Source organism: Vidua macroura, chromosome 39 (genome assembly GCF_024509145.1).
Source record: "Vidua macroura isolate BioBank_ID:100142 chromosome 39, ASM2450914v1, whole genome shotgun sequence".
Taxonomy (NCBI): domain Eukaryota; kingdom Metazoa; phylum Chordata; class Aves; order Passeriformes; family Viduidae; genus Vidua; species Vidua macroura.
The window spans coordinates 618226-633844 of NC_071609.1; the positions used below are offsets into that span (position 1 = coordinate 618226).

Here is a 15619-nt window from a genome sequence, read left to right on the forward strand (position 1 = left end):
AGTTCTGAGGGACAGGGTGGGGATGTCCCCGAAGCCACCCGAGGGGACAATTCCTCCTTTGGAGGGGACAATTCCTGAGGGACAGGGTAGGGATGTCCCCAGAGCCACCCAAGGAATCAATTCCTCCTTTGGAGAACCTGTCCCCTCTGGGAATGTCCCCAGAGCCACCCAAGGAGTCAATTCCCCCTTTGAAGGACCAACCAGGAACGGGCCAATTCCCACCTGACGACTCCTTTGGGAACGTCCCCATGGAGCGACATAACCAACGTTTCTCGGGGTGCCAAAAAAGAGGTTTTTTCCCCCAAAAGCAGCCCCGGGAGCCTACCTGGAGCACCCCGAAGGTGCACTGGTAGCCCATGCGCACCAGGCAGCGCAGGGTCAGCTTGAGCACCATGGATCTCTTGAAGGACACGAAATTCCGGACGTTCTCCAGCAGGAAGAAGCGCGGCCGGTAATAATCGCAGTAACTGCGGGGACAGCGGGACGTCGGCGTGGCCGGGGACACCGGATGGGGTCTCACCCCAAAAATCCCCTCCATCACCCCAAAAAATCCTCTTCACACCCACCGGGGGACACCAGGTGGGATCTCACCCCAAAAATCCCCTCCATCACCCCAAAAAATTCCCTCCACACGCATGAGGGGACAACAGATGGGGGCTCATCCCAAAAATCCCCTCCATCACCCCAAAAAATTCTCTCCACAGCCATGAGAGGACACCGGATGGGGTCTCACCTCAAAAATCCCCTCCCTCACCCCAAAAAATCCTCTCCACACCCATGAGGGGATTTTTGGGATCTCACCTCCCAAAAGCACGGGATGGGGTCTCACCTCCCAAAATCCCCTCCAACCCCACGAGGGGACACAGGATGGGGTCTCACCTCCCAAAATCCCCTCCACACCCATAAGGGGACACGGGATGGGGTCTCACCTCCCAAAATCCCCTCCAACCCCACGAGGGGACACGGGATGGGGTCTCACCTCCCAAAATCCTCTCCAACCCCACAAGAGGACACGGGATGGGGTCTCACCTCCCAAAATCCCCTCCAACCCCACAAGAGGACACAGGATGGGGTCTCACCTCCCAAAATCCCCTCCACACCCATAAGGGGACACGGGATGGGGTCTCACCTCCCAGAAATCCCCTCCACACCCACCTGAGGAAGGAGACCACCAGGGAGTTCTTGAACTTGGAGTAGGTGCGGGAGTTGAAGCGGTTCATGCCGCTGAAGCCCTGGCACGGGGGGCCACCACAGAGCATCTCCACGTCGCCCTTCTGGGGCAGTTTCTGGCCCAAGGAATTGGTTTTCTCGCCGGCCATGACCAGCTTGAGGAGGACGTTGCAGTCCTCGGTGAACACCGTGGTGCCGGGGTTGTTGAGCCGGAACGCCTGCGCCGCCGGCTCCCACATCTCGATGGCCCAGAGCGTCTCCGAGACTCCTGCGGGCACGGCCGGCATGGCCAGGGATGGTCAGGGATGGGCACTGGGAATGGGCAGGGATGGTCAGGGATGGGCACTGGGATGGGCACTGGGAATGGGCAGGGATGGTCAGGGATGGTCAGGGATGGGCACTGGGAATGGGCAGGGATGGTCAGGGATGGGCACTGGGATGGGCACTGGGAATGGGCAGGGATGGTCAGGGATGGACACTGGGAATGGTCTGGGATGGGCACTGGGAATGGGCAGGGATGGTCAGGGATGGGCACCGGGATGGGCACTGGGAATGGTCAGGAATGGTCAGGAATGGACACTGGGAATGGTCAGGAATGGTCAGGGATGGACACTGGGAATGGTCTGGGATGGTCATGAATGGTCAGGGATGGACACTGGGAATGGTCAGGAATGGTCAGGAATGGTCAGGAATGGTCAGGGATGGACACTGGGAATGGTCAGGAATGGTCAGGGATGGACACTGGGAATGGTCAGGAATGGACACTGGGAATGGTCAGGAACAGGCACTGGGAATGGTCAGGAATGGTCAGGGATGAACACTGGGAATGGTCAGGAATGGACACTGGGAATGGTCAGGAATGGTCAGGAATGGACACTGGGAATGGTCAGGGATGGACACTGGGAATGGTCAGGGATGGACACTGGGAATGGTCAGGAATGGACACTGGGAATGGTCAGGAATGGTCTGGGATGGACACTGGGACTGGCCAGAACTGGGTGGGAATGCCCAGAGCCGGGTGCAACAGCCAGGGCCGGGCACTGCCAACGCCCAGCAGATTTGCCAAGCCCCGGGGCCTCTTCCAAGCCCAGCCATGCCCCAGCTCCAGGAGCTGGACCTCACCTGCCTGGTGGAAGCCCTCGGAGAGGCCCCCACAGCCGGAGAACACGTCCAGCGTCCTCAGCTTGGGCACCTGGAGCTGGGCCGGCTCCTGCTCGCTCTGCTCCGCGCTCGCCGCCTTCCCTTTGCCCTTCCCTGCCAAAACCCCGGCCAGGCACGCGTCAGTCCCTGCCTTCCTCCTCCTCATGCCCTGGCCCTCCTCTTCCTCCTCCTCCTCTGGTAATCCATCACCTCCCAGACCCTTTCCCGACACTTTTTTACTCATTTTCTGCCCCTTTTTTACCCATTTTCTGCTCCTTTTTACTCATTTTCTGTCCTTTTTCACCCATTTTCTGCCCCTTTTTTACTCATTTTCTGCCCCTTTTTCAGCCATTTTCTGCCCCTTTTTACTCATTTTCTGTCCTTTTTCACCCATTTTCTGCCCCTTTTTTACTCATTTTCTGCCCCTTTTTTACCCATTTTCTGCCCCTTTTTACTCATTTTCTGTCCTTTTTCACCCATTTTCTGTCCCTTTTTTACCCATTTTCTGCCCTTTTTTACCCATTTTCTGCCCTTTTTTTACCCATTTTCTGCCCCCTTTTCACCCATTTTCTGCCCCTTTTTTACCCATTTTCTGCCCTTTTTTTACCCATTTTCTGCCCCCTTTTTACTCATTTTCTGCCCCTTTTTACCCATTTTCTGCCCCCTTTTTTACCCATTTTCTGCCCCCTTTTTTACCCATTTTCTGCCCCCTTTTTACCCATTTTCTGCCCCTTTTTACCCATTTTCTGCCCCTTTTTTACCCATTTTCTGCCCCTTTTTTACCCATTTTCTGCCCTTTTTTTACCCATTTTCTGCCCCCTTTTTACCCATTTTCTGCCCCCTTTTTACCCATTTTCTGCCCCCTTTTTACCCATTTTCTGCCCCTTTTTTACTCATTTTCTGCCCTTTTTTTTACTCATTTCCTGCCCCCTTTTTACCCATTTTCTGTCCCTTTTTTACCCATTTCCTGCCCCAATTCCAGCCCCTTCCCCACCTCTTTTCCACCCCATTTTTCAGCCCCTTTTTTACCCCTTTTCCACCCTTTTTTCTGCCCTTTTTCCTGTCTTTTCCCATCCCTTTCCCAGCCCTTTTTCTGCTCCTTTTCCCACCCATTTCCCACCCTTTTCCCACCCCTTTCCCACCCTTTTTCCAGCCTCACCTTTCCCTTTCCCCTTCCCCTTCCCTTTGTTCCCAGAGCTCCGGGCGTGGTTGGGAGGATCCTCAAAGCTCTTGGTTTTGGCATTGTAAGCCTAGAAAAAAAAAACCCCAAAAATCCCCAGGATTTGGGATTGGACAGGAGGAGCTTTTCCAGCCCGGGAATGGCCCCGGGATTGCCAAAATCCCGCTGGAATCAGGGGATGGTTCTGTGATTTTGTGACAGCAGAACCCCAGGGACACATGCAGAGCGCCCAGGAACTCATTCAGGTCCTCCAAGGACAATTCCACACCTCCAGGAACTCATCCAGATCCACAAAAACCCAGTTTAGCTCCCAAAATTTGCTCCCCAAAATCTCAGAACTGGCCCTAAATCCAATGTTTCCATGGAAAATCCACCTGGAGACACCAGAACCCCCCACTTGGCTCCATTCCTGGGGTCTCCAGACCTCTAGGAACTCATCCAGATCCATGGAAACCCAGTGTAGCACCCAAGATTTGTTCCCAAAATCCCAGAACCGGCCCCAAATCCAAACCTTCCATGGAAAACCCACCTGGAGACACCAGAACCCCCCACTCTGCTCCATCCCTGGGGTCTCCAGACCTCCAGGAACTCTTCCAGACCTCCAGGAACTCTTCCAGACCTCCAGGAACTCATCCAGATCCACAAAAACCCAGTTTAGCACCCAAGATTTGTTCCCAAAATCCCAGAACCGGCCCCGAGACACCAGAAGCCCCCACTTTGCTCCATCCCTGGGGTCTCCAGGCTCCTCCTCCCCCCCTGGAATTCCCGTTCCCTCACCTCCAGGAAGTAGAAGCGGTCCAGGCCACCGGCCGAGTAGTCCTGGATGCTCTCGGTCAGGTCCTCGCCGTAGACCACGGAGCAGCGGCCCTGGACCGCCCGGAACTCCACGGTGGCCTCCTCGTCGCTCCAGTAGAGGAGGTTGATGTCGGCGTGGTAGCTCGCCTTCGTGGACTTGTGGGTGTTCTCGGGCCTGGAAATTCCCGGAAAAACGCCGGGATTAGGGGGGAAAACCGAGGTGGGGCCTCTTCTTGGTGGGGTTGGGGTTTGGAGAGGGGATTTTGGGAGGTTTTGGGGGGTTTTTGGGTGGGATGGAGGGAAGATTGGAGGTGGGGTAAGGAGTGGATTGAGGAAAAAGGGGTTTTAAGGGAGCTTGAGGCATCCAGAGGTGTCCAGAAACATCCCAAGGTGTCCAAAGACCTCCCACGACATCCAAAGACATTTAAAGACATCTCAAAACGTTCCAGGACATCCAAAAATGTCCCAAAATACCCAAAGATACCCAAAAGGATCCAAAAACATCCAAAGAAGTCCAAACACATCTCAAGACATCCGAAAGGGTCCAAAGATGTCCCATCAGGGCCATCCAAGTCCGTGGATTCCTACCCCAATCCCCAGCACTGCTCATGCCACCGACCCCAAATCCTCATCAATTTTGGGAGAGTTTTCCCAATTTTGGGGCCACCGAGCCCCAACCCTCATGGATTTGGGGACAAAATTCCCGATTTTGAGGCCGACCAAGTTTAGGACAACCCTCCCAGATTTGGGCGAGTTTTTCCAAGGATCACCCAAGTTGGGAAGTCAACCGAGAACCTCCAAAGGTTTGGACCACCAGACCAAGCCCTGCTATCACCACCAACTCCAAACCTTCCCAGGCCACCCCCCCCAAAAAAAACCCCTGGATTTGGCACCTGTAGAACTTGTAGATGCCGAGCTTGATGTCGGCCTCGTTGGGTTTGCCGTTGCCGCGCAGGCTGCAGAAGATGCTCTTGATGCGGCCCACGCGGAACGGGTCGGGCGCGTCCAGGTTGCTGCCCTTGATGTACTCCGAGTACTTCCGGTAGTGCTCGGGGTGCAGCTCCTCGTCCACCGCCTCCTTCTTGGGCCTCTTGGCCGGGCTGGCCGGCTTCACGCTGGGGAAAATCGGGAAAAAGCGACCCAAAAACGTCGGGATGTGGAGCTTGGGGCGGTGCAGGGTGGAGTTGGGGGGGTGGGTCTTGGGGTTTTCCAGCCTTGATTCCAATTTATCCAACAAAAGTTGGGTGAAGAGTTGGAATTCAGGGATCTTGGAAGGGTTTCCAGCCTTGATTCTGATTTATCCAACAAAAGTTGGGTGAAGAGTTGGAATTCAGGGATCTTGGAGGGGTTTTCCAGCCTTGAGTCTGATTTATCCACCAAAAGTTGGGTAAAGATTTAGAATTAAGGGGTCTTGGAGGGGTTTTCCATCCTTGATTCCAATTTATTCACCAAAAGTTGGGTGAAGATTTAGAATTAAGGGGTCTTGGAGGGGTTTTCCAGCCTTGATTCCAATTTATCCACCAAAAGTTGGGAGAAGATTTGGAATTCAGGGATCTTGGTGGGGTTTTCCATCCTTGATTCTAATTTATCCACCAGAAGTTGGGTGAAGAGTTGGAATTCAGGGGTCTTGGAGGGGTTTTCCATCCTTGATTCCAATTTATCCACCAAAAGTTGGGTGAAGAGTTGGAATTCAGGGATCTTGGAAGGGTTTCCATCCTAGATTCCAATTTATTCAGCAAAAGTTGGGTGAAGATTTAGAATTAAGAGGTCTTGGAGGGGTTTTCCATCCTTGATTCCAATTTATCCACCAAAAGTTGGGTGAAGAGTTGGAATTCAGGGATCTTGGTGGGGTCTCCTAAACTTAATTGGTTCTATAATTCCATAATTCCAATTTATCCACCAAAAATTGGGTGAAGATTTAGAATTAAGGGGTCTTAGAAGGGTTTTCCAGCCTTGATTCCAATTTTTTTTTGTCAAAAGTTGGGTTAAGAGTTGGAATTAAGAGATTTTGGAGAGGTTTTAGAGCCTTAATTCCATAATTCCAATTTATCCCCCAAAACTGGGTTAAAATTTGGAACTCAAGGTCTTAGAGGGATCTCCCAACTTTAATTCTCTGATCCTGCAATTCCCAAACTCCAATTCACGCCCCAAAACGCAGCACCAGGATGGTCCCACCAGAGCCACCTCTCAACCAAACAACAGAAAACCAAAACTGGGGCGATTTTTATGCACAACTTGCAGAAATTCAGGACACCAGACCTTCGTTTACAGGTGGGAAAACCCAAAAATCCCCAAATCCCACCCCAAAGATGCGATCCCCCAAACCCACCTGAAGGAGAAGGCGTCCGGCAGCAGGTAGACGCCGTCCCCGACGCGGTACTGGACGCCGTTCTTGGTGGCCACGGCGTAGAACATCTTGCCGTCGGCCTCCTCCAGCGGCTCGGCCACCTTGGGGATCTCCTTGTGCCTCACCTCGTCCAGGCGTGCGCAGCTCATGCAGAACCTGCCGGAACACCGCCAGGTTCTCCAAAAAAAAATCCATTTCTAGGGGTGGGGAGAACCCAAAACTCCGGTTTTTCCGGCCAAAAACTGACTTGTACTTGTTGTCCTCGGTGGGCTGCGTGGCGGGCGGGCTCTCGAAGCGCGCGTACTCCTGGTCGTACCACATCTGGTAGAAGTAGGTCCTCCCGTCGTCCTCCACCATCTTGATCTCCGTGTCCAGCCCGCCCTGAAGGACAAAACCGCGGCGGTGGCCGGGATCGGCCGCGCTGACCGGCACCGGCCGGACGCCGCGGCGCTGCGCCCACCTCCATGGCCCAGTTGTCCGAGGGCGCCTTGTAGATGACGTTGACCTTGCCGTGGATGTAGGAGAGCTGCATGTCCTCGCACTCGTCCACCAGGAACAGCTCCAGAGGGTCCGAGGTGGCCCCCAGGACGGTGTCCGAGCCCGGGCAGAACCAGTGGGCGTGGAACATCTGGCCACCGCTGTCCTCCCACATGGCCGTCACCCTGAGGGGCGCCGCGGCGTGAGAGGGGACGTCCCCGTGTCCCCAACCCCATGGGAGCAGGGAGAACCCACCTGGGCAGGTGGGATCATTGGGGACGTCCCCGTGTCCCCAACCCCATGGGAGTGGGGAGAACCCACCTGGATTGATGGGATCACTGGGGACATCCCCCATCCCCAACCCCATGGGAGAATGGAGAACACACCTGGCCAGGTGGGATCACTGGAGATGTCCCTGTGTCCCCAACCCCATGGGAGTGAGGAGAACCCACCTGGGCAGGTGGGATCATTGGGGACATCCCCGTGTCCCCAACCCCATGGGAGAATGGAGAACCCACCTGGATTGATGGGATCATGGGAGACGTCCCCGTGTCCCCAACCCCATGGGAGTGAGGAGAACCCACCTGGGCAGGTGGGATCATTGGGGATGTCCCCGTGTCCCCAACCCCATGGGAGAATGGAGAACACACCTGGCCAGGTGGGATCATCAGGGACATCCCCCATCCCCAATCCAGGGGAGAATGGAGAACACACCTGGCCAGGTGGGATCATTGGGGATGTCCCCGTGTCCCCAACCCCATGGGAGCAGGGAGAACACACCTGGCCAGGTGGGACCATCGGAGACGTCCCCGTGTCCCCAACCCCATGGGAGAATGGAGAACCCACCTGGCCAGGTGGGATCACTGGGGACGTCCCCCATCCCCAACCCCATGGGAGAATGGAGAACACACCCAGCCAGGTGGAGGGTCTGGGTGGGGTTGTGCCCGTATCCCCACCCCTGTGGGAACATGGAGAACCCACCTGGCCAGGTAGAGGGGCTTGGTGGGGTCGTCGGGGCTCACGGACACGCAGTCGCCCACCTCCAGGGTCTCGGAGTCGATGCAGACGCGTTGGTAATAATCCTTCTTGCCGTCGCTCTGCCGGGGCACGGGGGCGGTTACAGGTACCGGCCTCACCTGGATGGGGCCCTCACCTGGATGGGTTCCCTCATCCACAAAATCCAACTCTGGTCTCACCTTGATAGGTTCCCTCACCTGCATGGGTTCCCTCACTGGGATGGGTTCCCCCATCCATGAGATCCAACTCTGGCCTCACCTGGATGGGTTCCCCTCACCTGGATGGGTTCCCTCACCTGCATGGGTTCCCCTCACCTGGATGGGTTCCCCCATCCATGAGATCCAACTCTGGTCACACTTGGATGGGTTCCCCTCACCTGGACGGGTTCCCCTCACCTACATGGGTACCCCTCACCTTGCCAAGACCCCTCACCTTTCCAGACCCCCCTCACCTGCCCAGGTGCCTCACCTTGATGGGCTCCCCGACCCAGGAGATCCGGCTCTTGTTCTGCTTCTTCTTGCGGCCCTGGAGCATCTTCTTGGGTGAGGGCATCTCGGGGATGTTGTCATCGACCTCCTCGTCCTCGTCCGCCTCCCGCACCGCCAGGTTGGGACACCTGGGACGTCACCGGGAACGTCACCGGGAACGTCACTGGGAACGTCACCGGGGGCTCAGGGATGGGGACAGGGACGTTGGGGACAGGGACGTTGGGGACAGGGCCACCCACCTCCTCTGCAGACACGCCTGCTTGCTGCGGCCGCTGCCCCCGAACTTGACCATGTTCTGGCACGCCTTGCACTTGCCACACTCGGGCTGCTGGCACACCTGGCACGGCACAGGGGACACTGGTGACGCCGGGAACGGTCCCAGGTCACGGGGGACACCGGTGACGCCGGGAACGCTCCCCGGGGACAGGGGAGCTGCTGGAAGGACTCCATGGAGTGGATGGGATGGGAGGTTGGAGTTGGTTGATCCAGGTTGGAAGAGTTATCCAAGATCAGCTCAACCCAACTCACAATGTCGATGCTGATCAAGGTTGGAAGACCTTCCAAAACCAACCAACCCAACCCGTGACATTGACGTTGACAAAGGCTGGAAAAGCCCTCTAGCATCAACCCAACCCAACCCACAACACTAACATTGACCAAGACTGGAAGGCTCTCCAAGATCAGCCAACCCAACCCAGGGAGGTGATCTTGACCAAGACTGGAAGAGACCTTCAAGACCAACCAACCTAACCCATGACGTTGATGTTGGCCAACACTGGGAGTCCTTCAAGACCAACCAACCCAACCTGTGACACTGATGTTGACCAAGGTTGGAAGACCCTCCAACACCAACCACCCAAACCCATCCCCACCCCACTGCCGGGCGCCGCCACCGGCGACCCTCGGTCACCTCGCAGACGCCGCAGCGCCGGCGCTTGGTGGCGTTCTCCTTGTCCTCCTCGCGCTCGTCCTTCTCGATCTGCTCCGAGAAGAAGGTGTCGAAGATGAGGTACACCAGCTTGGTGGTGGTGGCCTTGGTGGGACCCTTGTCCTTGTCGATGCGCGTGGGGTGGCGGATGGCCTGGCGCCGCACGGCTCGCCTGCGGCACGGGGACAGCGCTCAGGCCACGCCCGGGGACGGGGCCACCACCCCGGGGACACCCAAGGGACACCCACAAGTGCCAGGTGAGGTCCCCAAAGGGTGTGGATGGATTTCGGGGACCCAACAGAGCGTCCTTCTCCCCCTGGAGCAGCACCAGGTTTGGGTTTTGCCCAATTTTGGGAAGATCTTCCCAATTTTGGGAGGGTTTTTGTGATCTTGGGAGATCTTCCCAATTTTGGGAGGGTTTTTGTGATCTTGGGAGATCTTCCCAATTTTGGGAGGGTTTTTGTGATCTTGGGAAGATCTTCCCAACTTTGGGAGGGTTTTTGTGATCTTGGGAGATCTTCCCAATTTTGGGAGGGTTTCTGTGATCTTGGGAGATCTTCCCAATTTTGGGAGGGTTTTTGTGATCTTGGGAGATCTTCCCAATTCTGGGAGGGTTTCTGCTCTGATTCCCAGCACTTCTCATGCCATTGAACCCAAATCCTCACCAGTTTTGGGAAGATTTTCCCAACTTTGGTTGGATTCTCCCAATTTTGTGGTCGCAGAACCCAAACCCTCCCCAATTTTCGGCAAATTCTCTTACTTTTGAAGTCACACTTCCCCAGTTTTGGTCAAATTTTCCCGATTTTGGCGTTTTTACCCCCAGACCTCACCTCTTGCTCAGGGTCACCAGCTTGATGAGGTCCCTCATGCCTGGCACGAGAATCCCCAATTTTGGGCAGATTTCCCCAATATTGAGACCTCAGAGCCCAAACCCTCCCAGATTTTGGTCGGATTTTCCCGATTTTGGGGTTTTTGCCCCCAGACCTCACCTCTTGCCCAGGGTGACGCCGGCCAGCTTGATGAGGTCCCTCATGCAGGGCGTGATGAGCACCGGGGGCTCGTCGCTGTCGCCGGCCTCGTCGTAGCTCTCCACCTGCTCCACCACAAACTGGGCGTGGCGCAGCAGCGAGTCCTCCGTGAAACGGTTGAAGTTGAGCCCCGCCGGCGGCACCGTGGTCTGGGGGAATTTGGGAAGGGTTGGGGATGGTTGGGAATGGTTTGGAAGGGTTGGGGATGGTCGCTGACCCCTCTCCAGATCACCCATTCCAAGGGTCACCAAGGTTGGGAATGGTTTGGAATGGTTGGGGATGGTCGGGGATGGCTTGGGAAGGGTTGAGATGGTTTGGAATGGTTTGGGATGGTTTGGGATGGTTTGGAATGGTTGGGGATGGTTGGGAATGGTTGGGAATGGTTGAGATGGTTTGGGATGGTTTGGGAAGGGTTGAGATGGTTTGGAATGGTTGGGGATGGTTTGGGAAGGGTTGAGATGGTTTGGAATGGTTGGGGATGACCACAGTGGCACCGTCACCTCCATCTTGTTGAGCCACCTCCACCACCACCACCATCTCCTCCTGCTGACCCCATCCCATCTTTTCCATGGGGGAATTGTCCCCAGGATGGGGAGGTGACACGGCAGGGAGGTGACACGGCAGGGAGGTGACACGGCAGGGAGGTGACACCAAGAGGAGGTGACACCAAGAGGAGGTGACACCGTGCGGACGTGACACTACGGGGAGGTGACACCGTGGAGAGGTGACACCACGGGGAGGTGACACCACGGGGAGGTGACACCGTGCAGAGGTGACACCATGAGGAGATGACACCATGAGGAGGTGACACCGTGGGGAGGTGACACCATGGGGAGGTGACACCGTGGGGAGGTGACATCGCAGGGAGGTGACACCATGGGGAGGCGACACCACGGGGAGGTGACACCATGGGGAGGTGACACCACAGGGAGGTGACACCAAGGGGAGGTGACACCACAGGGAGGTGACATCGCGGGGAGGTGACACCATGGAGAGGTGACACCGTGGGGAGGCGACACCACGGGGAGGTGACACCGTGGGGAGGCAACACCACGGGGAGGTGACACCACAGGGAGGTGACACCACGGGGAGGTGACACCGCGGTGGCACTGTCACCTCGATCTTGTTGAGCAGGTCCTCGTAGCTGACGTGGCGGTTGTTCTGCAGGAACTCCACCACGATCTTGCTCATGTAGATCTTCTCCTGCATCAGCGCGAAGGTGGGCGCGTACTCCTCGCTCGGCTCCATCAGGATGTAGTCGGCAAAGGCTGGGAACGGCCCCAAAATTGTGGGATTTTGGGGAAAAAATGTGGGGGGGAAGAGGAGGAAAATGGAGAAAAGAGAAGGAAAGAGGGGGAAGAAATAAAGGGAAAAAGAGTGGAAAAAGGAAAGAAAAAAATAGAGAAAAAGAGCAGGAAGTAGGAGAAAAAAAGGAGGAAAGTGAGAAAAGAAAGAGGAAGGAAAAAAGAAAATAAAGCGGAAAACAGCAGGAAAAAGGAGGAAAGAGAAGGAAAGAGAAAAAAGAAAGGAAAGAAAAGAAAAAAACAAATTATAGGGGAAAAGAGGAGGAAGAAAAAGGAAAGAGGAGAAAAGAAAAGAAAGAAGGAAAAAAAAGAAGAAAAAAAAAGTTACAGAGAAGATAGAAAAAAAGAGAAAAAAGAAAGAAAAGAAAAAGAAAAAACAAAAGGAAAAAAAGACCAGAAAAAATAAAGAAGAAAGAAGAAGGAAAGGGAGAAAAAGAGAGAAAAGAAAATGGAAAAAAAAGGGAAAAAATGGGTAGAAAAGGAGGAAAAAGGAGAAGGGAGAAAAAGGAGGAAAAGGGCAAAAACCCTGAAACCCACCCCCCAAAAAGCCCTCAATAAAAGCCCAAAATAACCCAAAACCAACCCAAAATTGCCCAAAACTCCCCTCAAAGCCCCTCCTCACCTGTGCTGAAGCCGATCAGCGCCTTCTCCCCGCCGTCGAAGCCCGTGATCCACCAGGCGTTGATGGGCCCCAACTTCTTGGCTCTCACCCCACCTGCCAAGCCAAAAACAATCCGGACAATTCCCATGTGGGAATCCGGAAATGCCCCGGAATTCCGGGCGTTTCCTCACCGTCCAGGCAGGGGTTGTCGTCGTAGATGGGTTTGACGACGCCGCTGAAGTAGAGCTCGATGTTCCTCTCGATGAGGCCGGTGTCGAAGGGACAGAGGTGTCCCCTCTTGTCATAAACGCTGCCGGGGGGGACACGGAGGGCGTGGTGGGACAGGATTCCAGAGGGAATTCCAGCGGGAATCCCCCCCGGGGTCTCACCTGAAGGAGGTGACTTTGTGCTGGGGGAGGTCCTCGTAGCTCTCGAAGCCGTCCTCGTTGGCGTCGAAGATGGACAAGCGCTCGTCCGTCAGCATCTCCGGCTCCTCCAGCTGGATTTGGGGGAAAAAAAAAAACCCCAAAAATGGGATTAACGGACGTTCCTGCTGTTCCCGAGCTCGGGGAAGGAGGGTTTGGATCCCTTACGGCGTCGTCGGGGTCCCCTTGGAAGAATTTGAGGTCGGGGTCGTCCAGGTACTGCCGGCAGTCGAGGCATTTTGGGGGGGTGGTCTGCGGGAGAGGGGAGGGAGAGTCGGCTTTTCCCAAAGTTATTCCCGGAATTATCCCGGATTTTGGCAAAATCCAGGGTTTCCCATCAGAACCAGCCCCAGCTGTTTGGTTTTGAGAAGCTGAACGGGCTGGAAATGGGTTTCTATTCCCATAGGATAATCCAGCCTTTGGAATAATCAACTCGTCCCAAAAAACCCTAAAATTCAGGAGTTTTAAGGGATTAAGAAATCCCAAAAACAGCTGGAACGAGGAGGGACTTACTTTAGCAGAAGCAGTGATTTTAACCTGAGGGATTTCGTCCTTGATTTCCGACCTGGGAGGGAGAAATTAAATCCTGGGATGAGGATGGAGCAGTGACGTCATCGGTGTCATTGTCACCGTCACCAGGACACGGCTCCGGCCAGGAACGTCCCCCCTTTTCCTCACCCATCTTTGGTTTCCATTTTCATCCTTTTCTCATCTTGATCCTGGAGAAAAAGGCAAAAAAAATGGGAAAAGGAATAGAAAAATGCAATCCCAGCACAGAAAAAATCCCAGGAAATCACCCCAGAGCAAAATCCTGAGAAATCACCCCAAAAATGACACGGGACAGTTCTGGGATGTCACCACAGAGCAAAATCCTGGGAAATCACCCCAAAAATGACCCAGGACAGGTCTGGGATGTCACCACAGAGCAAAATCCTGGGAAATCACCCCAAAAATGACCCAGGACAGGTCTGGGATGTCACCACCAAACAAAATCCTGGGAAATCACCCCAAAAATGACACGGGACAGGTCTGGGATGTCACCACTGACCAAAATCCTGGGAAATCACCCCAAAAATAACCCAGGACAGGTGTGGGATGTCACCACCAACCTTCTCCTCCAGCTCCTCCTCCTCCTTCTCCACGTTCATCAGCTCCGGCTTCGCCTCCCCGTTGACCTCCTCCGATTTCCGCTTGTTGGATCTGCGGGATCGATCCGGGATGGGTTTTTTGGGGGAACGGGAAGGGTTTGGGATGGTGGGATGAGGAAGAGGAGGGTGACCCTTCCCACTGACCCTTTGGACAGGAGGCTGAGGATGGACGGCTGCCGGCCGGAGCTGCGGGTGACGCGGGAGCTGGCCGGAGACTCTGCGGGAAAACCACGATGGACCCCAAATCCCAGTGGGAATTGTCACACCCCAAGGCCAGGAGACCCCAAAACCCTTCCTGAGGAGACCCCAAAACCCTTCCCAAGGGGATCCCAGTGGGAATCATTGCACCCCAAAACCAGGAGACCCCAAAACCCTTCCCAAGGGGGGTCCCAGTGGGAATCATTGCACCCCAAAACCAAGAGACCCCAAAACCCTTCCCAAGGGGATCCCAGTTCTTGATCCCAATGGGAATTGCCAAACCCCAAGCCCACGAGACCCCAAAACCCTTCCCGAGCGATCCCCCCTCTCCATCCCAATAGCAACTGCCCCACCCCAAACCCTCCCCACCCCCCAAAAACCCCCAGAAACCCCAAATCCTCACTCTTGGCGTCCCCGTTGGAGCGGCTCCTGCGGGATTTCCGCGCCCGCGCGGCGGGGCCGGAGCAGGACGGGGACGAGGACGCTGCCACCCCCTCCTCGAGCTCCATGGCGCCGTCCTCGTCCTCGTCGCTGCCGTAGGCGCCGTTCCCGGGGCACCCGTTGGGGTTGGGGCCCCCGGAGCCATTGGGGGCCGAGAGCTCCTGGCGCAGCAGCGCCTTCACCTTGGCCAGGTAGCGCTCCTGGGGAGGGGAGCACCTGGGGCTGAGCCCAAATCCCGGGGTGGGATCCCAAATCCCACAGGGAAATGGGGGCTGAGCCCAAATCCCACAGGGAAATGGGGGGCTGAGCCTAAATCCCACAGGGAAATGGGGGCTGAGCCCAAATCCCACAGGGAAATGGGGGCTGAGCCCAAATCCCACAGGGAAATGGGGGCTGAGCCTAAATCCCACAGGGAAATGGGGGCTGAGCCCAAATCCCAGGGTGGGATCCCAAATCCCACAGGGAAATGAAGGCTGAGCCCAAATCCCACAGGGAAATGAAGGCTGAGCCCAAATCCCACAGGGAAATGGAGGCTGAGCCCAAATCCCAGGATGGGATCCCAAATCCCACAGGGAAATGGAGGCTGAGCCCAAATCCCAGGATGGGATCCCAAATCCCACAGGGAAATGGGGGCTGAGCCCAAATCCCACAGGGAAATGGGGGCTGAGCCCAAATCCCAGGGTGGGATCACAAATCCCACAGGGAAATGGGGGCTGAGCTCAAATCCCTGGGTGGGATCCCAAATCCCACAGGGAAATGGAGGCTGAGCCCAAATCCCACTGCGAAAATGGGGGCTGAGCTCAAATCCCAGGGTGGGATCCCAAATCCCACAGGGAATGCGGGGCTGAACCCGAATCCCGGGGTTTTCCCGGTTTCCTGGGGTTTTATCCCAAATCCTGATGTTTCATTCCCAATCCCAGTGTTTTATCCCA

The 15619-nt window shown here is 55.6% G+C and overlaps 1 protein-coding gene across 2 annotated transcripts in view; it reads right to left on the minus strand.

Annotated features, from left to right (window-relative positions):
* The window catches only part of DNMT1 (DNA methyltransferase 1), a 29795-nt gene that overhangs the window by 8893 nt on the left and 5283 nt on the right, over positions 1–15619 (minus strand). For both annotated transcript variants that reach the window (XM_054002295.1, XM_054002294.1), the window contains exons 4-27: positions 14650–14887; positions 14193–14265; positions 14010–14100; positions 13579–13619; positions 13414–13465; positions 13069–13152; positions 12865–12974; positions 12667–12785; positions 12497–12589; positions 11687–11838; positions 10532–10719; positions 9525–9714; positions 8854–8951; positions 8595–8742; positions 8091–8206; positions 7093–7294; positions 6880–7013; positions 6615–6788; positions 5179–5400; positions 4268–4460; positions 3470–3560; positions 2293–2424; positions 1156–1438; positions 326–467 (exon numbers count right to left, since the gene is read on the minus strand). In XM_054002295.1, coding sequence (XP_053858270.1) covers positions 326–467; positions 1156–1438; positions 2293–2424; positions 3470–3560; positions 4268–4460; positions 5179–5400; positions 6615–6788; positions 6880–7013; positions 7093–7294; positions 8091–8206; positions 8595–8742; positions 8854–8951; positions 9525–9714; positions 10532–10719; positions 11687–11838; positions 12497–12589; positions 12667–12785; positions 12865–12974; positions 13069–13152; positions 13414–13465; positions 13579–13619; positions 14010–14100; positions 14193–14265; positions 14650–14887 — 3366 coding nt within the window. The remainder of the gene's footprint in view (positions 1–325; positions 468–1155; positions 1439–2292; positions 2425–3469; positions 3561–4267; positions 4461–5178; positions 5401–6614; positions 6789–6879; positions 7014–7092; positions 7295–8090; positions 8207–8594; positions 8743–8853; positions 8952–9524; positions 9715–10531; positions 10720–11686; positions 11839–12496; positions 12590–12666; positions 12786–12864; positions 12975–13068; positions 13153–13413; positions 13466–13578; positions 13620–14009; positions 14101–14192; positions 14266–14649; positions 14888–15619) is intronic.